At 47.2% G+C, this 24288-nt stretch overlaps 1 protein-coding gene across 2 annotated transcripts in view; it reads right to left on the minus strand.

The window, feature by feature from the left end:
- Positions 1-24288, minus strand: part of MMD2 (monocyte to macrophage differentiation associated 2) — a 452296-nt gene that overhangs the window by 52185 nt on the left and 375823 nt on the right. For both annotated transcript variants that reach the window (XM_069645518.1, XM_069645517.1), the window contains one exon: positions 4927-5028. In XM_069645518.1, coding sequence (XP_069501619.1) covers positions 4927-5028 — 102 coding nt within the window. The remainder of the gene's footprint in view (positions 1-4926; positions 5029-24288) is intronic.

Raw genomic sequence — 24288 nt, forward strand, 5'->3', positions numbered from 1 at the left:
CGACAGGGAACAGCGGTTGTAGTGCCCAATTTACCCTGTAGATGGCAGCAAATCATAGTGTTTGAGACAAATGTGTGTGGCATCACAATGATATGAATATTTTAGTTACTTTCGAAAAGTACTTTTCCCCCACGAATTTCAAAGAAATGCATGGACATATTTTTTTATAATTTCTATCAATACCCCCCACACACATTCCAAAAGTCTGTTTTAAACACACATGCCAGTATTGTGCAGACCATTGCCACTGTTGCGAGACAGAGCGCGAGAGCGGGCGAGAGAGCGCGTGTCAATCAAATGGCATCTTCTTTAGCAGCACATCTCATTGAATACCACTACCATTATATTAAAAAAAAAAAACAAGGCGTCACTAGTGTTTAGCGGGCGATATCACGCTGACAATAACTGCTGAAAGGAAGTCACACAACAGTCCTGGCTGTAACATGACTGTAGTCGCCATGTTGATATGTCTTTGCGCTATTCTGCTGTTGATCCAGTGTCTGCAAAGCTTGCCACTCAAATATTTTGGACTGCAAGCCCCATGAGTCCTAGCCAGCATACTGGTTAAACTGGCTTATGCATACTTAATGCCAATGGTGAAGGAACATGGCAATTGCAGTCCAAACCACCTGGGGCGACGCAGGCAACTGATAAAGGAACTGACAAGATATCGTTTAAAACCTTCTACCCAGTATGTTACCATTCTCCCGCCTCGCCTCAAAATCTCTACTTCCTCAGTTTCCTACATTGGGCGCAAATCAATCCTATTGCATGTTCCAGGTCTGCAATTTACCATGTTGCAACGTGCAGCTCTCCGGATGTTTTGGACTGTACGTGCTAGGGCTGATGGGAGTTTTAGGCCAACGCATGTAGAGGGCTACTGATTGGCCACCCCTGCACTAGGGGAGTGCACTAGTACAGAGCAATGTTCAGATTACATCCAACAGAACCAACACACGATTGAAACAGTGTTGATGGAGCTAAACCCACCGAGAAAAGCGAACACAGTTGGACACATTCCATACACATGCATAGGGCCCCGCGTGCTTGCAAGGCAATCACACCGCACAGCGTCGGCAGCACAATTCACTCACATCTGCCATCCCTGCCTCCACCCCTCCAAGGTGCAAGGGGGCTGGTATCCTTATCCCGGAAGTGCTCGCATCGTTGGCAGCGATAGCAGGCTTTTAAAGCACAGACACGATGCCAATGTAGATGTCTATGGGACGAAAAGCTCCAAGGCTGCTGGGGGGCACGCCCTTAGCTGGAGAGCAGGAAGGCAGCATTGCAGCTGCACCCTAGAAGGCGTATAACCTTAAAGACTGCCTTCCCACTCCACAGGAGCCATACTCTGGATGCTCAGGGGCAGGTGGCGGGCACTATTAAAGCTATCAGCCCCTTAGACATTTCTGTCCCACAGGTGCCGACTTGCCAGGTGTCCCCAATCTTCTACTAAGGGAAAATGTGGTACTTCCGTAGAAATAACTGAAATACTACAGCGATCACAGAACAACGCAGCCAGGATCCTTTTAAGAAATCCTCAAAATACTTAACTGCACTGGTTGCCGTTGGTGAGCAGGGTCCAGTTAAAGGCACGTTGCATGGTCCATAAAGCGTTACTATAGACCGGGCCCAAGTTCTTACAGAGTAAACACAGACACTATCAACCTCCCTGGAACTTGTGCTCCCTAAAATACGCTTCAAAAGGTGTGGTGGTCGTGCCTTCTGGATAGAGGCAGGGAGACTCTGGAATGCCCTACCTGCATCCTGGCTTAACCAAGATCATCATTTTGGTGCTGGTTAGTCTCCGAAAGTCTAACTTCCCATAGATTCAGAAATCATGCTTGAGTTTTGCTTCTGTTCAGATCTTCAGTAAGCGCCTCAGTGCACATGCCAGCGATTCGGTCATGCTTTGTAAATACGGTACATAACATAACATAACATACTATGATATAATACAGAGATCCACACCTTGAGGCTCGCTAGATGTGTTGGACTACTATCCTACGATCCCAAACTATGGCCTTTGCTGACTAGGGCTTGTGGGATTTGGAGTCCAAAAATATTAAACTAACATAACTCCAGCAGCTGCAACAATGCCATAATTGTCATGGATCCAGACGCCAGAACCACCGAGGTCTGCAACCTTTGCATCTCCAGATGTTTTGAACTACCACTCCGATCAGCCCTAGCCAGCAGAGTCAATGGTGAAGAGGAGGAAACGGGAACCGTGGTCCAAGCGATCTGGAGAGTCACAGCTTGCAAACCCCTCGTGGTCCAAGTGATCTGGAGAGTCACAGCTTGCAGACCCCTCGTGGTCCAAGTGATCTGGAGAGCCGCAGCTTGCAGACTCCTCGTGGTCCAAGCTATCTGGAGTGCTGCAGCTTGCAGACCCCTCGTGGTGCAAGCGATCTGGAGAGTCACAGCTTGCAGACCCCTCGTGGTCCAAGTGATCTGGAGTACTGCAGCTTGCAGACCCCTCGTGGTCCAAGTGATCTGGGGAGTCACAGCTTGCAGACTCCTCGTGGTCCAAGCGATCTGGAGTACTGCAGCTTGCAGACCCCTCGTGGTCCAAGCGATCTGGAGAGCCGCAGCTTGCAGACCCCTCATGGTCCAAGCGATCTGGAGAACCACAGCTTGCAGACCCCTCGTGGCCCAATCGATCTGGAGAACCGCAGCTTGCAGACCCCTCGTGGTCCAAGCGATCTGGAGAGCTGCAGCTTGCAGACCTCTCGTAGTCCAAGCGTTCTGGAGAACTGCAACTTGCAGACCCCTCGTGGTTCAACCGATCTGGAGAGCCGCAGCTTGCAGACCCCTCGAGGTCCAAGCTATTTGGAGATCCGCAGCTTGCAGACCCCTCGAGGTCCCTCGTGGTGCAAGTGATCTGGAGAGCTGCAGCTTGCAGACCCCTCTTGGTGCAAGCGATCTGGTGAGCCGCAGCTTGCAGACCCCTCGAGATCCAAGCGATCTGGAGAGCCGCAGCTTGCAGACTCCTCGTGGTCCAAGCGATCTGGAGAACCGCAGCTTGCAGACCCCTCGAGGTCCAAGCGATCTGGAGAGCCGCAGCTTGCAGACCCCTCGAGGTCCAAGTGATCTGGAGAGCCGCAGCTTGCAGACCCCTCGAGGTCCAAGTGATCTGGAGAGCAGCTTGCAGACCCCTCGAGGTCCAAGCCCCTCGAGGTCCAAGTGATCTGGAGAGCCGCAGCTTGCAGACACCTCGAGGTCCAAGCGACCTGGAGAGCCGCAGCTTGCAGACTCCTCGTGGTCCAAGCGATCTGGAGAACCGCAGCTTGCAGACCCCTCGAGGTCCAAGCGATCTGGAGAGCCGCAGCTTGCAGACCCCTCGAGGTCCAAGTGATCTGGAGAGCCGCAGCTTGCAGACCCCTCGAGGTCCAAGTGATCTGGAGAGCAGCTTGCAGACCCCTCGAGGTCCAAGCCCCTCGAGGTGCAAGTGATCTGGAGAGCTGCAGCTTGCAGACCCCTCGAGGTCCAAGTGATCTGGAGAGCAGCTTGCAGACCCCTCGAGGTCCAAGCCCCTCTTGGTGCAAGCGATCTGGTGAGCCGCAGCTTGCAGACCCCTCGAGATCCAAGCGATCTGGAGAGCCGCAGCTTGCAGACTCCTCGTGGTCCAAGCGATCTGGAGAACCGCAGCTTGCAGACTCCTCGTGGTCCAAGCGATCTGGAGAACCGCAGCTTGCAGACCCCTCGAGGTCCAAGCGATCTGGAGAGCCGCAGCTTGCAGACCCCTCGAGGTCCAAGCCCCTCGAGGTCCAAGTGATCTGGAGAGCCGCAGCTTGCAGACTCCTCGTGGTCCAAGCGATCTGGAGTGCTGCAGCTTGCAGACTCCTCGTGGTCCAAACGATCTGGAGAGCCGCAGCTTGCAGACCCCTCGAGGTCCAAGCGATCTGGAGAGCCACAGCTTGCAGACCCCTCGAGGTCCAAGCGATCTGGAGAGCCGCAGCTTGCAGACCCCTCGAGGTCCAAGCGATCTGGAGAGCTGCAGCTTGCAGACACCTCGAGGTCCAAGCGATCTGGAGAGCCGCAGCTTGCAGACCCCCGCGGTAGAACAATTTCAAATGGTATAAAATCAATGAGGACCTCTTAGCACCACTGCTAGGAGCCCCCACTGTTCACAAAGGTGCATGGGTATGAAGAAGAGTTATAATGTTGGGGGGCGGGGGGCAGAGAATGATCCTTAGAGAAGATCAGACAACAAAGAAGACGCAACACACAACCTTGGGGGTCAAAGAAGCTGTGGGACGACGCCTGTGCATGCCTTTCCCAGGCTATGCCTTGGAGCTGCAGGCAAATCCCTGGCATGCGAGTGTCGGGCGTGTAGGTTTAAACATATACCCCCCCCCGCATTGCTCTACTCATGTCCCCTCTCCACCCCTTGACAGAAACCAATCTATCCCACCTTAACTGTGGCATGCCCCCTGCTGCATTGGCTGAGAGATGCCCAAATGCCACAAAGGAGTTGTGCCTGTGGTAGGAATGCAGACTGGTTATGCAGTTCAGATGGCTGTATTCGGCATAGCCATGAAAGCATAACCGCACACCATCCAGCAAATCACAATCATAAAACCTGACTCATAAAGAAAGCAAACTATATACAAATACATGTGTGCTTAAAGAAAATGGATGGATCAAGTAGTCCTGCCAATAAGATTGCTCGGCTTGCTTTTATGTGAACGCCCACATTTAATGGCATGTCTAAATTGCAGTCTAATGGCCAAGGTTTTTGGCATGCCCTGGACCGGCGGGGTCATACCACGCAACAAGAGATCCCTGAAAACTCTTCTCTTTTAGGCTACAGTGTTTTGCTCTGTGTCTTCACAGCGCCAAGATACCTTCGGGTGAAAGTGTGCTATATAAGCTCTGTTAACATAACATAACATAACATAACAAGAAGTGTCGAAAACTCACCTTTCGTGGAAGAAAAAAACATAAGTGGCCCCGACTGACGCCATGAACCAGACGATCCAGCGCATGTGGGATGCCCAGGGGCCCAGCTCCCGCAGATTCAGCCTAGAAAGTGGGAGAGAATGGAAGAGCGCGTCATCCCAGGGAAGTCTAGGCACATAGTCTCTTGGCTGTCAGTAATCGAGAGCCCAGGATGCGAAGCAGACACAAAATGCAGAAGAAAGATATACTTGAAACCATTGACGTCAGTGCAGATGGTTACATGTCTTTTCATTGAAAAATATTTTGTTGAAAGATGTTTCATCGAAAAATGTTTCATTGAAAACTGTTTCTCCTAATGTAGATTAGTGACACTTTTCATCGAAAATCTTTACACAGAATTTACCTATTTTTTCTAATTGGGGGATCCTCCCCCAAACCCCAGTTTTCTGCCTTTTAAAACACCCCAAACATTCCAAAATATTATTATTTCGTTTTTTTTGGAGGTCTCACCCAAACCGCCGTTTTCCAAATGTAACCTTTTACCCCACCCAAACATACATACATATACTTTAGATAAGAAAAAAATCCATTGAAAAAATGTTTCGATGAAAAAAGTTTTCAATGAAACATTTTCGATGAGACATCTTTCAATGAAACATTTTTCAGTGAAAAGACTGTATACCAGCCCACTCTGCTGGATGAGGGCATTCGTATTGTGGAGCCCAGCGGGGTGGTAGGACGCGGCCAATGTTGCTGAGCAGCTTCATGACCGATGATCCACAGGACAATCACGTGCGGCTTCAATGGACACTGGCCCCAACCATGGCAGGGTCTCACCTAGGGCTGGGGAGGTCAGTAGGGTCATACCACACGCAAAGGGGGTAGTAGACTCAGGCATCTGTTGCAAGTAGATCCCCCTTTCAAGACCGGGTGCGTGCGATGGTTCATGGTGATGGTTGCCCCCACCCAATAATGAAACCTAACCAGGGACCCCATGTTGTCTGTACGGTCCCCAATGCATGAAACGGTCTGACCCCAGAATAGGGGTGCCAATGGTTGTGTCCTGCTGCAGAGAGCAAAGGGCCAGATTCACGGCGGCCATACTGTCCCATCCTGTGACACAATCTATTTATTTATTTTTATTTTTTGCATTGATTTCAGCGCACAAAACCCTGCGGCATCTAGGCGCTAGTTACAGGAAGTGCATGTTGCATAGCATAGTTCACAAAGTGCAAGGGTACACGTATGGGTTACAGCGTGTATGTATACGTAATAGCTCAGCCTCACCAGCTGATGCGGGGGGGGGGGGGGGGGGGACTGTTTCAAACATGCACAAAGGCTTGAGAGTCAAAACAGGCAAGCAAATACATGGTGGCGCGGCCTCACCTCATGGTGCCCCCTGGGAACTCACACTTCTGATGCCAGTGCCATCCGCCTCATGGTGTAAACTCACAATTATGTTCACGGTCCGACACTAAATACAATTCCCTTTCTCATAGTAGGGCATAGACTCATAGAGATGAGGCCATCCCTGTGCCCACCACCAGGGCGGGTCAAAACATCGAATCATTGTGGACACTGCCCCACAACAGACAGAGTCGAACCTTCGAACCTCTACTTGAAGGTAGTAACCCCCTCGCAGGATAAAGTCCAAGCTCACCAGTCTGAACTCAGAGTCATAGGGGCAGTGGTCTCCTCACCCCGTTGTAGAGTCACACTGATAACTGGGTTAACGCCCCCACCGCATCCTATTTATCTAAACTCCGACATGTCTTCCGGCCACATACCACAGACTCATCTTTGATGCCGTGTCCTTTTGCATGGAGGCCTCCGCTGCACAGTGGAGCATGCGCTTTAAAAGCAGAACAGCCGTGTCAGCATCAGGGTAAATAGGGATTATATAGGTATGAATGGATTTGTAGGCTCAGATATTGTTTAATTATTTATTCTTACGTACATAAGTTGAGCATTCATGATCTCAGCAGCATTTGCTTACACTGTTCGATATAAAGCGATTGTAAAAATAGCTGAGTGCTCTCAGGCTGTTTCTAGAGGACGACAACAAAGGCCGACAGATGTGTCCCTCAACACCATGAATAAAACTGTTCCCATTACTCCACTAATTCTAGTAGACTCCACTTGCCAAAGTCAAAATGCCTATACATGTGACGAAATTGTTACTGTATCACAGGGGGCGCAAAATTTGGCGGTCTAGATGTTTGGGACTACAATTCCCAGGATCCCTTGCCATTGACTAGGTTGATTGGGGATTATGGGGGTGTAGTCCAAAACATGTGAAGAGCCAAATGTTGCAGAACGTTGCTATTTAACACTGTATACTGTACTTAATTTATTAAAAATACAACAATATGCCGCAGGCTACCACAAATTTGTGAGACATAGATACAAGTTATTCCCTAAAGGGAAAATGTGTCTTTTAGGACGTTGGATTGCTATTAAGAGGTACATTTGCTTTCTCTGCAGTGCAGCACGTTCCACCCACTCCCTTGAGATGTAAAGATTGGGCAGAGGTGACAACACAAAATATGTATCAATCACCATACTGCCCTGTACGGTGGCCTTTTGGAGACAAGTCCTCTTTAAGAAAATGTACTGGAATATAGTACATGTCACTTTCTTGGGAGAAACTGACCGACTGCAAAAGAAGCCCCGTTTTAATGTTACCTTTAGATATGCTTCTGGGAAAGCAGCCCAGCTGTTCAGGAGGGTCCTATCTTGAGACGTAATAAGCTTTATCCTAACATTGCCCTTGAAAGTGGTGTCCAGGTGCTCCAGGAGGTGCTATCAATGAAGAGCCCCATTTACACATAGAGTGCGGACCCTAGGATTCAGCAGCACATAGAGCCATTGAGTGAGGCATGGATATTACCAGTCCCACACTATCTGAAATGTTGTCAGGCCTAGTACGATAGTCGCTTGTTTGTTCCTCTCCCTCCTTTCTGCTCCCCTCTCCCCTACCTCTTGTCAATCTCTGGCTCTACCAGAAATGTCATCAGGCCTAGTACAAAAGTCGCTTGCTATGTTCCTCTCCTCTTGCCCTACCTCTTGTCATTCTCCGGCTCTACCAGAAATGTCGTCAGGCCTAGTACGATAGTCGCTTGCTATGTTCCTCTTCTCTTCCCCTACCTCTTGTCATTCTCCGGCTCTACCAGAAATGTTGTCAGGCTTAGTACAATAGTCACTTGTTTGTTCCTCTCATTCCTTTCTGCTCCCCTCTCCCCTACCTCTTGTCAATCTCTGGCTCTACCAGAAATGTCATCAGGCCTAGTACAAAAGTCGCTTGCTATGTTCCTCTCCTCTTTCCCTACCTCTTGTCATTCTCCGGCTCTACCAGAAATGTCGTCAGGCCTAGTACGATAGTCGCTTGCTATGTTCCTCTCCTCTTCCCCTACCTCTTGTCATTCTCCGGCTCTACCAGAAATGTTGTCAGGCTTAGTACGATAGTCACTTGTTTGTTCCTCTCATTCCTTTCTGCTCCCCTCTCCCCTACCTCTTGTCAATCTCCGGCTCTACCAGAAATGTTGTCAGGCCTAGTACGATAGTCGCTTGCTATGTTCCTCTCCTCTTCCCCTACCTCTTGTCATTCTCCGGCTCTACCAGAAATGTCGCCAGGCCTAGTACGATAGTCGCTTGCTATGTTCTTCTCCTCTTCCCCTACCTCTTGTCATTCTCCGGCTCTACCAGAAATGTCGTCAGGCCTAGTATGATAGTCGCTTGCCATGTTTCTCTCCTCTTCCCCTACCTCTTGTCATTTTTCCGGCTCTACAAGAAATGTTGTCAGGCTAAGTAAAATAGTCGCTTGTTTGTTCCTCTCCTCTTCCCCTACCTCTTGTCATTCTCTGGCTCTACCAGAAATGTTGTCATGCCTAGTACGATAGTCACTTGCTATGTTCCTCTCCTCTTGCCCTACCTTCTCCGGCTCTACCAGAAATGTTGTCATGCCTAGTACAATAGTCGCTTGCTATGTTCCTCTCCTCTTGCCCTACCTCTTGTCATTCTCCGGTTCTACCACAAATGTCGTCATGCCTAGTATGATAGTCGCTTGCTATGTTCCTCTCCTCTTCCCCGACCTCTTGTCATTCTCCGGCTCTACCAGCAATGTCATCAGGCCTAGTACGATAGTCACTTGCTATGTTCCTCTCCTCTTGCCCTACCTCTTGTCATTCTCCGGCTCTACCAGAAATGTCGCCAGGCCTAGTACGATAGTCGCTTGCTATGTTCCTCTTCTCTTCCCCTACCTCTTGTCATTCTCCGGCTCTACCAGAAATGTTGTCAGGCTTAGTACGATAGTCACTTGTTTGTTCCTCTCATTCCTTTCTGCTCCCCTCTCCCCTACCTCTTGTCAATCTCTGGCTCTACCAGAAATGTCATCAGGCCTAGTACGAAAGTCGCTTGCTATGTTCCTCTCCTCTTTCCCTACCTCTTGTCATTCTCCGGCTCTACCAGAAATGTCGTCAGGCCTAGTACGATAGTCGCTTGCTATGTTCCTCTCCTCTTCCCCTACCTCTTGTCATTCTCCGGCTCTACCAGAAATGTTGTCAGGCTTAGTACGATAGTCACTTGTTTGTTCCTCTCATTCCTTTCTGCTCCCCTCTCCCCTACCTCTTGTCAATCTCCGGCTCTACCAGAAATGTTGTCAGGCCTAGTACGATAGTCGCTTGCTATGTTCCTCTCCTCTTCCCCTACCTCTTGTCATTCTCCGGCTCTACCAGAAATGTTGCCAGGCCTAGTACGATAGTCGCTTGCTATGTTCCTCTCCTCTTGCCCTACCTCTTGTCATTCTCGGGCTCTACCAGAAATGTCGCCAGGCCTAGTACGATAGTCGCTTGCCATGTTCCTCTCCTCTTCCCCTACTTCTTGTAATTTTTCCGGCTCTACAAAAAATGTTGTCAGGCTAAGTACAATAGTCGCTTGTTTGTTCCTCTCCTCTTCCCCTACCTCTTGTCATTCTCTGGCTCTACCAGAAATGTTGTCATGCCTAGTACAATAGTCACTTGCTATGTTCCTCTCCTCTTGCCCTACCTTCTCCGGCTCTACCAGAAATGTTGTCATGCCTAGTACGATAGTCGCTTGCTATGTTCCTCTCCTCTTGCCCTACCTCTTGTCATTCTCCGGTTCTACCACAAATGTCGTCATGCCTAGTACGATAGTCGCTTGCTATGTTCCTCTCCTCTTCCCCGACCTCTTGTCATTCTCCGGCTCTACCAGAAATGTCGTCAGGCCTAGTACGATAGTCGCTTGCTATGTTCCTCTCCTCTTGCACTACCTCTTGTCATTCTCCGGTTCTACCACAAATGTCGTCATGCCTAGTACGATAGTCACTTGCTATGTTCCTCTCCTCTTCCCCTACCTCTTGTCATTCTCTGGCTCTACCAGAAATGTTGTCATGCCTAGTATGATAGTCGCTTGCTATGTTCCTCTCCTCTTGCCCTACCTCTTGTCATTCTCCGGTTCTACCACAAATGTCGTCATGCCTAGTACGATAGTCGCTTGCTATGTTCCTCTCCTCTTCCCCTACCTCTTGTCATTCTCCGGCTCTACCAGAAATGTCGTCAGGCCTAGTATGATAGTCGCTTGCCATGTTCCTCTCCTCTTCCCCTACCTCTTGTCATTTTTCCGGCTCTACAAGAAATGTTGTCAGGCTAAGTACAATAGTCGCTTGTTTGTTCCTCTCCTCTTCCCCTATCTCCTATCATTCTCTGGCTCTACCAGAAATGTTGTCATGCCTAGTACGATAGTCACTTGCTATGTTCCTCTCCTCTTGCCCTACCTTCTCCGGCTCTACCAGAAATGTTGTCATGCCTAGTACGATAGTCGCTTGCTATGTTCCTCTCCTCTTGCCCTACCTCTTGTCATTCTCCGGTTCTACCACAAATGTCGTCATGCCTAGTACGATAGTCGCTTGCTATGTTCCTCTCCTCTTCCCTGACCTCTTGTCATTCTCCGGCTCTACCAGAAATGTCGTCAGGCCTAGTACGATAGTCGCTTGCTATGTTCCTCTCCTCTTGCCCTACCTCTTGTCATTCTCCGGTTCTACCACAAATGTCGTCATGCCTAGTACGATAGTCACTTGCTATGTTCCTCTCCTCTTCCCCTACCTCTTGTCATTCTCTGGTTCTACCAGAAATGTTGTCATGCCTAGTACGATAGTCGCTTGCTATGTTCCTCTCCTCATCCCCTACCTCTTGTCATTCTCTGGCTCTACCAGAAATGTCATCAGGCCTAGTACGATAGTCGCTTGCTATGTTCCTCTCCTCTTGCCCTACCTCTTGTCATTCTCCGGTTCTACCACAAATGTCGTCATGCCTAGTACGATAGTCGCTTGCTATGTTCCTCTCCTCTTCCCCGACCTCTTGTCATTCTCCGGCTCTACCAGAAATGTCGTCAGGCCTAGTACGATAGTCGCTTGCTATGTTCCTCTCCTCTTGCCCTACCTCTTGTCATTCTCCGGTTCTACCACAAATGTCGTCATGCCTAGTACGATAGTCACTTGCTATGTTCCTCTCCTCTTCCCCTACCTCTTGTCATTCTCTGGTTCTACCAGAAATGTCGTCAGGCCTAGTACGATAGTCGCTTGCTATGTTCCTCTCCTCATCCCCTACCTCTTGTCTTTCTCTGGCTCTACCAGAAATGTCATCAGGCCTAGTACGATAGTCGCTTGCTATGTTCCTCTCCTCTTGCCCTACCTCTTGTCTTTCTCTGGCTCTACCAGAAATGTCGTCATGCCTAGTACGATAGTCACTTGCTATGTTTCTCTCCTCATCCCCTACCTCTTGTCATTCGCTGGCTCTACCAGAAATGTCATCAGGCCTAGTGCGATAGTCACTTGTTTGTTCCTCTCATTCCTTTCTGCTCCCCTCTCCCCTACCTCTTATCAATCTGTGGCTGTACCAGAAATGTCACAAGGCCGAGTACGATAATTAATTTCACATTCTTATTGTTCATGGCATGTAAGATTGTCATTGTATTTTCCCATGTTCCCTCCCTTGCCTTGAAGCGCTTTGAAACACATTGCGTATAGGCACTAGATAAATAAACGATCATATCATATTATATCATATAGGCTTATTTACTTGCAATGTAGAGAGTCCATGCCAGGAACGTAAGGGGGAGAAAGGGTGTCCGATGCTGCCAGTGCATGAAGAGTTACCCTCACAAAGAGTATGTGTACTCCAAGTTATATAATATGTATTGTTATCATACACTCTTAGTTTCTGTCCCTTATTGTAATGTCTGTGAGATGAAGTGAGCACAGGCTAACGGATGAGAGAAAACGCTCAAGTTGCGCCAATGTGCTAGCTTATGGACACTAGGACATCCCATGCATTATTGGCCTTTACACAAGTGCTCACTGCTCAGTATTTGGCACCCTTCATCTAACCACAACCCGACAGTGTCAGTAGTATCTCAACCACAAGTTATTACAACATTCAGGCTGATAACATCAGCGGTGTCCGCATGCCTTAATACCACCCATGGGCCAATGAAGTCAATACAGATCGTTTCCATGATGCGGTCTTATTCTCAGACTGATAATAGCTGTAGCGTCAACCTCCCACGCTATGGTGTGAAACCCAGGGCCTGATTCTGAGCTTGTGATAAAAAGTGCATGGAAATACGGCATTCTCACCTCCAGTTTCCAGCACCACCATTCTGAAGTGGGTGAAAGTACTGGAGGGGAGATCTCGTGCTTTCCAGCAGCAAAAGCCGCCAAAGTCTCCTCTTGTGGGGGAAACATGTGCTCCAGTGGAATTGCAAGCATTTCTTTAAAGACTGCCACTTTTCTTATTTAGGAAAGTTTTCTTAAACGTTCATTAAAGTGGTGCTGCAGTCTAAGAAATGCTATGTTTATAAAGGGGAGTTTAAGGGCACCTCAGAGGTGTTGTATTTTAACTCCTTTTATTGACGTGCTGCACCAGTGCTGCTGGGTGGAGAATCCCCTCCATATGGCTGCTCTGCTTGCCTCATGGTTGCCAGGGCTGTTGCCAATCCATAAATGAAGCTCGAGGCTTTCATGTCGTTGCACCACATTCTTTACCTGTCACAATATGGTGCAGTTAAGAAATGTGTTGTTCCGGCTTGGAACAACACATTTCTGTTTTTACACGGACCTCTGAATGAGGCCCTCAGACAGAGGACAGCAGCAAAGTCACCTTCCTACGATATGGTTTCAACTCACACTCATAACGTCAGTAAAGTCCCCTTCCATTGATAGGATCTAAACTCAAACTAGTAATAACTATAGTGTCCCCATCTCATGAAAAGGTGTAAACTCACACTGATAACATCAGTAATGTTCCCAAACCATTATACAGTCGGGACTCTGGCTGGTAATGTCAGTAGTTTCCCTGCTTAGTGATGCAGTGTCACCTGATAACGTCTTTAGTTTCTTCTCCACACTGTTCGCCATCTAATCAGGTTGACAACGTCAGTACTGTATCCAGCCCATGATATGACAAACTCAGACACATAGGCCCTGATTTTTGGAAGAGTGTACAGAGATCCCGGAAAGCCTGCATGCCGAGAACGACTATGCGTGAGCCTGTGCGCAGAAGGAAATCTGCGTGCTCCACATCTTCATGGAATTGTTCCCGCAGAATAGGGCTATCTGCAAGTCGCGGCCGGAACTCCCCCAACACGCCCCCACACAAAGCCAAAACAGCCACATTCACCTACCTTTGCAGCCTTCCCGTGTGCTAACACACGCACCTAGGGAAAACTGCATGGGGCCATCCACAACAAGCCAGCACCTCCGCGACACTGCACGGGGTTCCCCGTAACTGCAACTGACACCCCGAGAACATGCGTACCCTTTCCTTTAACTCATGTCATATTTCGGTCAAACTGCCTGCGAACACCCATAAACTGTCCCTGCACCCCGCTACCCTGCATATGCGCACCCCTAAGTCTGATTGGAAACCCGTCTGCGTGCACGCACCCCTAAATCCGATATGCAAACTCACCTCCATGCTCGGAATCCTATGCACAAGTGTCTGTATGCTTGCCTTTTGGTGGCGGAAAGATCAAGGGCCTTGCATGGGCATTTTGCAGGCGAGATGTTGCGCGGTCACATCCATGAATACGATTTGTCGTGCGCATTTGTGGGCGTGCTCTGGACTGCCTGCGGCCCATTCCTCGTAACGCCAACTTTTTCTCTATTCTTCCTCATTTGGCGTGTTCCGCCCCCTACTCCGGTCCCTGTACAGGCCATGCCTACCCCCAGCGTGGAGTCTCGCGCAAGGCACTCGGCCGATCGCAGAGCCGCGCCGAGCCTGAACGAAGTCCACGCAAAGTACGGAAAAGTGCAGAGTAGATGATTCCATGAATCGACAAACAGGGTTTCGCGCGCAGTTGGGACGCAAAGACCATATTTACCAAACAATAAATTCCATGAATCGGGCCCATAATGTCAGTAGTGTCACCATCCGATGAAATGTTCTAAACTTAGTTTGGTAACACCATCAGTGTCCCCGCACCATAATATTGTTTAAAACCCAACGAACATTGCCGGTGTACCCAACCCTTGATATGGTCTAAACTCTGATTGATAATGTCAGTAGTGTTCCCATCCCATAATAGTGTATAAACAAAGACTGATTTCAGAAACGGCCTCTACTCAGTCGGATAATGTGATTGGTGTCCCCAGTCCATGATACAGTATGCTATGACTAATAACATCAGTAGTGTCCCCACCCTACTGTACAGCCTACACTCAGACTGACAACGTCAATACTGTCCCCACTCTCTGATACAGTCAGAGCTCACACTAATAATGTCAGCAGTGTCCCCCACCCAATGGCACAGCCTAAGCTCAGAGTGACTTTATCATGGAATGGGGACACGACGACATCATACCATTTCTTTTCTCTCGAAAAGTGTTAATAATCACATAGTAATGACGCTATCAACACATCTTAGCTCAAATGTTCGATATGGTATTGATCTAATCCTGATCTCTCCTGGACTCAATTTGCATGTATTTATTTTTTCCACGAAGTCTATGACCCTGCACTTTATTTCTTTCCTCAAATGTATTTCCTCTATTGATGGATTAACCCTTTCATTGAGAAGCATAATAACACAGTATCTGTCGAAATGATCGAAATGAAAAAATCGAATGGAGAAATAACTGCATGTTTTTACCCATTTTGTTCGTAATTTTGGGACATTTAACTAAAATATAGGTGTGGGGTGAGTTAAGGGTAATAGGGAAGGGGCGAGTGCGGGGGTCTCACCTCTCATTTAAACCCCCCGCGCCCCAAAAACGGTAATTTCCCCATTCGATTTTTTCATAGACAATCTAATAACACTACATAACCCTACCCTGCATAGTCAATTTTGAGGAATTCGAGATAGTGTAGTTCAAAGCATCTTGAGAGCCTAAGGATGCAGACTTCTGTAAGGTCTAGAGGGACAGAACATAGCATGTACTGCACCTGGCAAAACAATCTGCATTCACTTGCCGACACAATGCCAGGTTATTACTTACTAGTCTGGGCAAAGGGGAGGCAGATATTGTCCGATTCTTGCAGGAGCAAAGTAAAGTAGGGCGTGACTTCTGAGCAAAATGGTGGAAAGGAAACTGTCAGTCGTAGCAGAGGGGGGATAAGTAATCTGCCATGTTGGGGACATTCGGCAGAGTCTCAAGGTTGAAATCCTACTGCTCTTATGTTCTGTTGTAAACAAAAGCATTGCTAACCAAAGCTGGCGAGACCCATGCAAGGCGCAGATTGGTTTATGCATGCAGGCGTTTGCAGAACACTTCCCACGTGGGAGGCATAACTTTCATCAGGCTGAAAAATGAGCAGGCCAGGGTGTTGCCTTCCCCAGACATAGCCATCTTCCCCAGAACGCATGCCTCAGTAGCGACAGACCTCAAGGCACTATGCGATCCAGGAAGCATCATATAATGCAGGTGCGATCTTCATGGTGACTCAGTTGGCCTATCATGGCGCCGCTGTAATAGTCCAACATATCCACTAAGGACTTCTGAATAGGTCTTTGTATGTGTTTTTATTGCATATATGTGCAACACTGAAACGTGATGATATGTATCGCCTGAATGCGCCCATTAGCGCCCTCACTCTGAGTGTGGCGTCTGACCCAGTGCAGAAAAGCAGAAAACGTGAGGCACAGGTTAGGTAGGACTCAAACAATGAAGGGTTGGTCTCACAGAACACAAGAAGGGCTGGGTGTCTGATACAGTGCAAAAAAACGGAAAACGTGAGGCACAGGTCAGAACTCAAACAATAAAGCTTTGTTCTCTCAGAACACAAGAAGGGCTGGGTGTCTGACACCGTGCAGAAAACGTGAGGCACAGGTTAGGTAGGACTCAAACAATGAAGCTTTGTTCTCTCAGAACACAAGAAGGGCTGGAGAAAGAATAATGCTGGACAAGTCTCACGAATCCCAGTGCGGTAATGAACGGGGGAGGCGGTCTTCACCCGACTCATGGTTAGTCTTCGATAGGCTCACCATCCTGTGGAAAAGTTCAAGTGAAGGTGCGTCAAATATTTAAAACAAAGTGCAAGGGCATAATACGGTCAACGTTTCTGGGCTGGCTCGCCGACTCCCCAGAGTTCTTTGAAGCGCATTGGTGATAGTGATAGGTGTCTGATGCCTGTCACTCTTTAGCTTGTGCCCTCTTGGGCTGAATTCTCAATTCTGGGCTGGTTGTTACTGCCCTCTGGGCCTTATACTGCAGCCCCTCTGGGGTAGTTGCTGCAACCCGTTTGGGCTTGTTGTGGCAGACCTCCTGGGCTGGTTGTTGCTGCCCTCTGGGCCTGATGCTGCAGCCCCTCTGGGGCAGTTGCTGCAACTCCTTTGGGTGTATTCTGGCAGACCTCCTGGGCTGGTTGTTGCTGCCCTCTGGGCCTGATGCTGCAGCCCCTCTGGGGCAGTTGCTGCAACCCCCTTGGGCTTGTTGTGACAGACCTCCTGGGTTGGTTGCTGCTGCCCTCCTAGTCTGGTGGTTGCTGCTGCACTATTCCTGGGATAGACCTTAAGGACCAACACCTGGTTGTGGACACCTTTGGGAACCTCTGGGTCAGCAGCTGCTGGTTCCAGACTACAGCCTAGGCTTCACGCTTTGTTGTTAGTTCAATGTTCTCTCTTCGGCTGAGCAAGTTGTTTGTATTGTCCTTGGTGGTCTTGCGGGTTCCACCAGACCTGTTCTTGTTAGGCTGCCAGCTTGCTTCACTCTGCTTTCTTAGGGTAGGTATGTTTGGGCCATTCCACTTGCCAGCTCAAATTCCAAAAGGCTGTGCGCTTCCTCTGCCCTGGTGCCTTGCTGGCTTTGCATCGCACCCTCTAGCATCCCCCTTTGCTTCCAGCAGGGCTCATTTTGGCCACTACCAGGTATTCTCTCCAGCCCTCACTGTCAAGCATGTTTGCCACCTGCTCTTTGCCTTTGGCTCTAGTGGCACTGGCCCTTCTCCATGCCATCTCGCCTTTCTCCTATTTGCATTCCTCCTTCATCCGGGACCTCTGTGCCCAAGTGTTCCTCTCCGACCTCCTTTAAAATGTATTTTCTTTATCCTTCCCACTTCCCCTGTCTCTTCTAAATCTCCAACCCGCTCGTCCTCCGATGTTGCTTGCTTTCCTTTCTCCACCTTTCTCCTCCAACCTCCTCTTCCCTCTAAATTGGCGACCACTCTGTCAAGCCTTCCCTCTTGCTACCTTTTCACTCTCTTTCCTTCTCAATCGTCTCTCCCTCCTGAATCAGCAACCTCTCCCTCACAATGTCCCCCCTACTCATTGTCTCTCATTTCTAGCAGCCCTTCCTTGCCATCTCTCTTTACCCGGGATGACCCTTGCACTTCTCCTTTTTATACTGTGGGCAATGGAATAATTAGGATAATAGCCACTCTGGTTGGCTGTCTGTGGCCTTCCAGATTGGCCCTGAGTTCCTGTGCTCACCTTCGCCCTCTGTGAGTAAACTCTAACACTCTGTCAATAGGCCAGGGGTGTTGCTGGGTCTGTAAAAGATCCGGGGCTACACTAATGTTGGGACTCGGACTAGCTAGTCTTTTGGTTGTGGCTCCTGAGCTTCTATCCGGGGCTACAACCAAAAGACCCAGGGCTATAGCCCCCTCAGCCAATCCCCCCAGGTCCCAGCAACGCCTCTGCATGGGGCCTTACCAATTCTGCCCTGTACAGAGTTAAGAGCAACAGGTAAGACACCATCCCATTTCAGAATGTCACCCATAATAGAAGAACTGCTTTAGCATTGGCTTTAAAAGGCCAGGTAGAATATAGTACCTTGAATGAGATAAACAAATGGATTCCTGTATTATATCCCGTGAGGATATATTATAATTATGTTTAAGTATAGGCAGCAAAGATAGTATTGTGGTACATGCTTAAGGCGAGTACAAACATCAATACTAAAACCAGCAACCGTAGTGCCTAGCACTGCAGCAGTATACTCAAAGCATTGTGTGCTAAAAAATGTTCCTCAAGGCCTATATCAGCCTTGCAGTGAAAAGCAACTTTATAGCAATGGAGGTTTAGAAGCAATGGCTCAGACATAAAGAGAAGTGTGTTTTTGAGTTAGCTTTTATTCATTCATTCATTTATGTAACTATTCAGCATTGCAAGGCGCTAAGAAACATGGTCATATCATATCATATATGCATGCATGCTGTCATATGTAGTACAGTTGGATTGAGCAGTCCAGTGCATTCATCCCAATGCAAACATATAGTTATAATGTGCTGAAGTAAGAGGAGTTTTGAGATATCAGCTTATTATCCTCTGCGCCCTGTTTCATCTCATAGGTTTTTTCTTTAGGTGTTGCATGGGCGTGAAAAACGGAGAAATTCCCCTACTCCGTGTGGTATGTTCAAGTTGAGGCTTTCACACAAACCTCTGCGCCACTGTTTATACAAAAAAGACTCAGTTATAGTTTGTTGGCTATTGCCGATACCAACGGAGAGCCGGCGCGAGAGACCCCGACTGAGAATTTGCAGGTGGGATTAAACCTGGGACAACCGACAACAAGACAGGAAAGAAATTTGAGACAAACAAGGTTACTGCCCTGATTCGAAAAAGGGACAAAAGATGCCGAAACATGTGTCATCATAGAGGGCCAAAACTTCACAAAATCACGAAATAAAAACTACAAAAAAACTGCAAGCCAACAAACTGTAACTGAGTCTTTTTTGTATAAACAGTGGCGCAAAGGTTTGTGTGAAAGCCTCAACTTGAATATAGTTATAATGAGTAGGCAGTGGAACCAGATCCACTGCATTTTCTATTTAGCAAAATATAGAGCAACTCTCTTGGGAGCTAAGAAGAAGCACCTTGTGACACTGAGACCTTGAGCAGAGACACCCGGGGCATGTTAGATAAATACATCCTCTTGGAGCTGTTACTGATCAGTCGGCTTGGGGTTTCTACTGATAAAAAAGAAGAAAGCCTAGGGGTGTTAGCAGCCAATATTGTGCCCATTATCCTAAGGAGAATGGGAGGTACTTCCTATCTAGAAGCCAGAAGCTGGTATGATCCATCTGATAGTGGGAGCTTTTTGGCAAAAGGTGAATTCCAGGTGTGAAATATTATAAATAGGCATTCAGCCCACAGACCCAGGCTGCCGATGCCATACCAGGGATGTAGAGGGATGTTAGTCATGCAAAATGGATTAGTTGAGACTGCTAAATAAATGTATTTTGATTAGCAATCAAATGTATATGATTAGCACATTTGTATAGCCTTACTTTCAATAAGGGCAAGTGCAAGATATGTGCCCCCTCTATGGCAGGAGAGGCTCTAGCGGCTTCACAGGCTTACTTCGCCACTGGTGCTACGAGAGGATGACTTTTGTTGGGCGTGTGATCGGACACAGTTACCCTTGCAAATTCAAGAGAGCTTCCACTCAGGCCTCACAAATAGTTAACACTCTAGGTTATCAGCAGAGCATTTAAATGAGAAGCTCCTTATTAGTGATTTCACTGATGAACCATTGTTTCGGACAAGTGTTCACTTCACTTTTCCTTCACATGATATGTGATCACAAACAGATGAATCTGTCAAGCGATGACTACAAGAAAGTGACCATATCATGCAATACCTTTTGATGTGTGTCTAAGTCTTGAATGTACATTTCCCAAACCCAGAGGCTGTTTTTTAGCTTCACATTACTTTGCATTCTAGTTCTTGTAGTGTTCCATTCAAGAAAGGTAAAATAAAAGCTATAACCATAGTATTTGTTCTTATATTTCTATCTGGATTTATATAATTTTCAGCTTGGGTGATGATTTGTTGTAAGTTTCAAATCATTTCTACAAAAAAGTATTTTTTAAAACCAAACAACTATTTCTACCAACTAAAGTTGGGAAGATATCTGGTGCCTTATGTTGCAGACTGGTCTCAAATCCCGGCTTCATAATTAGCTAAAGTGTGTGATCCTTAGCAAATAACTTTATTTCACTGTTTGTTATCTGTCAAAATGAGGAGTGCCCAGAAGCTATTCAGTTCAAATGTGCACACTACACAAAAGAGCTCACGCATGGCACCTCATCATGTATAATGAATGCCACTTGTTAGTCTGCACATCAGAAGTTGTTTGTCTCTTGGCCTATTTATAAACATTTTTTTAATGTAACCTATCTCATTGAGTATAAAAGACTATATAGGAGGTCATTTTCTGTGGTATCACTTCCATTGATGCATATACATATGCAAATTAGAGTAGGCTTCATTTATTTATTTTGCATAGCCATGCAAATTATAAACCTGGCCACTGTAGAGGAGGCATGGTATCAACAGCATGACACTGACACAATGGATACAATTTGTAAAACCTTAATTGAAATCGTTGGGATTGGAGAAGCTCCTATTTTGCACTATAACTGAGATGGGAGTAGTCTCGACAATCAAATAATAATACAGACCTAGTGGAGTCTGTCAAATCAAAATGGCCTATGCTAAAAAAACATAATGCCGGCCCTATCTCTTGTACAAACAGTGTAAAAAGGAGAAATGTATGCAAAAGGAAAAAACACTGTTCAAAACAAAGAAGTGTGGTTTAACCAACTCTCCTCTCCATGTTAGACCTCACAGGGTAGTGCTGTTCCTGTAGGCAAGATGGCACACTCTGGCTTGGCTTCCAATACGATAAACAGTTCCAGAACGTGGATCAAGGCACGTCTGGCCTTCCACAGTTAAGTCTCTTTTCTCTAGTTTCCAATGATAATGTTTCAACTAAAAAGTTCACAAAGGTCCCCCTCTGTCGGGCTCAGACCTTTCATTACACAGTTCTTGTAGGTACCCCTATGCCGGGCTCAGACCTCTCACGATAAAGTTCAACAAAACTTGCAAGGGGGGGGCTCCCTTCCCCAAGTTTATTTCACATCGCATCTCCCTTGGTCGGGCTCGGACCACTTTCTGATGTCAAAGACTTTCGCATGTACCTGGCTTTGTTTTCAGACCATTGCAGGACCACTTTGACGCTAAGCATATAGTTAAATTTTCACTTTCCCCTTCTCTGGGAGTTAAACTTCTTTATTTCACTTTTGCTGTTCCTTCGCTTCGCAGAACCTGTACTTATGAAATAGCCCAAGCTGATAGAAAGCAAAAGAACCACCTTTACAACGTAAATCTCCTAAAGGAGTGGAAAGAAAATCCTTCTGCTGCCACCACCTCGATATTGTTTTGTTTGGTACCAGAGGAGATAGAAAACTCTGAGCTTATTCCCCAAGAACTATTGAGACAGAAACAAGAGGATTTGAATGACTTTATTATGGCATTCCACGATGGATTCTGCAAGAAACCAGGGAGAGTACATGGTACTAATCGTTATATCAGAACTCCAAAGGGAAAAGTGGTCATTTGAAACCATATCGACTCCCAGAAGCACAAAGACAAATAGTGGTTGAGGAGGTGAAACAAATGCTGAAGGCAAACATTATCGAGCCCTCTTCAAGTCCATGGTCCTCCCTTATTGTGTTGGTAACTAAACCCGATCATTCTTGGAGGTTATGCATAGACGTCTGGCAGGTCACCATCATCTTCGCCTTCGATGCCTATTCTATGCGATGAGTTAATAGATAAAGTTGGAAATGCCGCATTCCTATCAACCCTAGATTTAACCAAGGGATATTGAACCTGATAAGGGAATGACAGCTTTCCCGACACCTCTGCTACTCTTCCAGTTCAAAGTCCTACCATTTGGCCTGCATGGGGCCCCTTCCACTTTCCAATGACTTATGGACAGATATTACAGCCCTACTCTGATTTCTGTGGGGTCTATATTGATGACATAGTCATTTATAGTAAAACTTGGGAAGACCATCTTTTTCATCTTTCTGCTATTATGAGAACCCTCAGAAAAGCCAGCTCAACTGTCAATCCATCCAAATGTAAGCTGGCTTAATTGGCCGTGAAATACCTAGGCTTCTTTGTAGGGAATGGCAGTGTCCAGCCCAAACAAGAAAAAGTGAAAGCCATCCTAGATGCCCCCACTCTCAAGACCAAGAGAGACATACATCAGGGCATTCCTAGGACTGATTGCTTATTACCATAGGGTTATCCCACATTTCTCAGACAGAACAGCCAGGTTAACAGACAAATTAAGGAATGCTGTAACACAGAAGATCCAATGGACTAGTGAGGACAATGCATGTTACAATAACCTAAAACAAATCTTGCGTTAGAACCCAATCCTAAAAGTAGTAGACTTTTCAAAAGAATTTGTGTTACAAACTGATGCCTCTCTCACAGGGTTAGGAGTAGTTTTATTGCAAATTTACAATGGATTAGAACACCCCATCTTATTCAATAGTTGTAAACTCTTCCACATGAGAAGAACTACTGTGTGTTGGAATTAGAGGCCCTTGCCATCAAATGGACAATCGTCCATCTAAGGTACGATCTTCTATGGAGAAAGTTCACACTTGTCACCAACCACTCACCTTTAGTATGGATAAGTCAAAGAAAGGACTCTAACCCTCGAGTCATGCAACGGTTCTTAGACCTGCAACCCTACTGTTTCACTGTGGAACACCGAAAATGTAAAGAACAGGGGAACATCGATTTCCTTTCCCGTTTTGCCTGTGAAACAGATGAGGCTACATCGGATAGGTGAAGGGTATGTGAGAAACCAGAGGGTGTCGCATCTGCCAGTCCCCAGGGATCTCTCTCTCAGGTGGCCAAGGCACGGCCATCACCTTTGGATCCAGACCCTGGGGGTGGACCAGTGTGGTAGGATCACCTGGGTGAGGGGTCTTCAGGGTGTGGGGGTGAGGCAGCCAATGCTGAGACACAGCATTCCCCCTATTTTATGTATCCAGCCCCCCCCTTTTTACACAAACACTGGACTGAGGAGGAGAATGACTGAGAGTAACAACATTAACTTTCACACATCGTACTGGACCTGTCCCACTAATCGAGTCAGGCAAAGTCAGGCACTTGAATCCAGGTGCATACACCTGATACAATTAGCTCTCCTCACACAAATAAAAGGCACTCTCAGTCACCCTCTTCCTCTTCCCAGTGATTGTATAAAAAGTGGGAGGGGGAGTTGGGACTTCGGTGAATCCTAAAAAATAGGATGGGTTGGATACACAAAATAGGGGGGAATACCAAGTCCCACCGTTGGCTGCCTCACCCCCAATCCCTGAAGACACCTCACCCAGGTGATCCTCCTGCACTGGCCCACCCCTAGGGTCTGGATCCAAAGGCAATGGTGGTGCCCTGGCCACCTGAGAGACAGATCCCCGGAGACTAGAGCCTGAGACACCCTATGGTTTCTCACACCACTTTCAATGGAAAGCAAAGTTCACGTTTGGCATGAAAGTCAGATGTCAGCCTGCACTTTTTCTATCAAGTTCCTTCCATATGGCATGTACATTAATTAAAAAAAGACCAGCCTATTCCCTACACGCTTGGTCCAGACTATAGATCTTTGCAACAGCAGGATTAACCATAATCTTAGCTTTTGATGTGGTCATTGAATTAAGATGGTACTCAAATGGTAACAAGTACAATAAACACAGCAACACAAACCTGGGCAATGCAGCTTTGCATGAGCAATGTAGACTTTCACATGCACACAGAGCTCAGCCATGCATGTGCACACCCATCTTTTCACATGTAGCATGGATTTTCACTCACTATTGCCTTTCACACGCATGCACACCCAAGATCCACATGTGCATACTCTGCCTTTCACATACATGCACTTCACATGCTTTCATATGCGCACATAAATGCCTATCATATCCAAGGACATTGCATTCTGAGCAGAATGTAGAGCTCAGCAAAGGTGTGCAGAGAAGAGAGGTGAATTAGAGGACAACTGATTGAGGAAGGAAGAGGATGTGAGAAAGGAAGAGATGAAAGAAGAGCAACTGAGAAGAGATG

The sequence above is a fragment of the Ambystoma mexicanum genome, chromosome 2p (genome assembly GCF_040938575.1).
Source record: "Ambystoma mexicanum isolate Mex_15411 chromosome 2p, UKY_AmexF1_1, whole genome shotgun sequence".
In the NCBI taxonomy this organism is placed as follows: Eukaryota; Metazoa; Chordata; class Amphibia; order Caudata; family Ambystomatidae; genus Ambystoma; species Ambystoma mexicanum.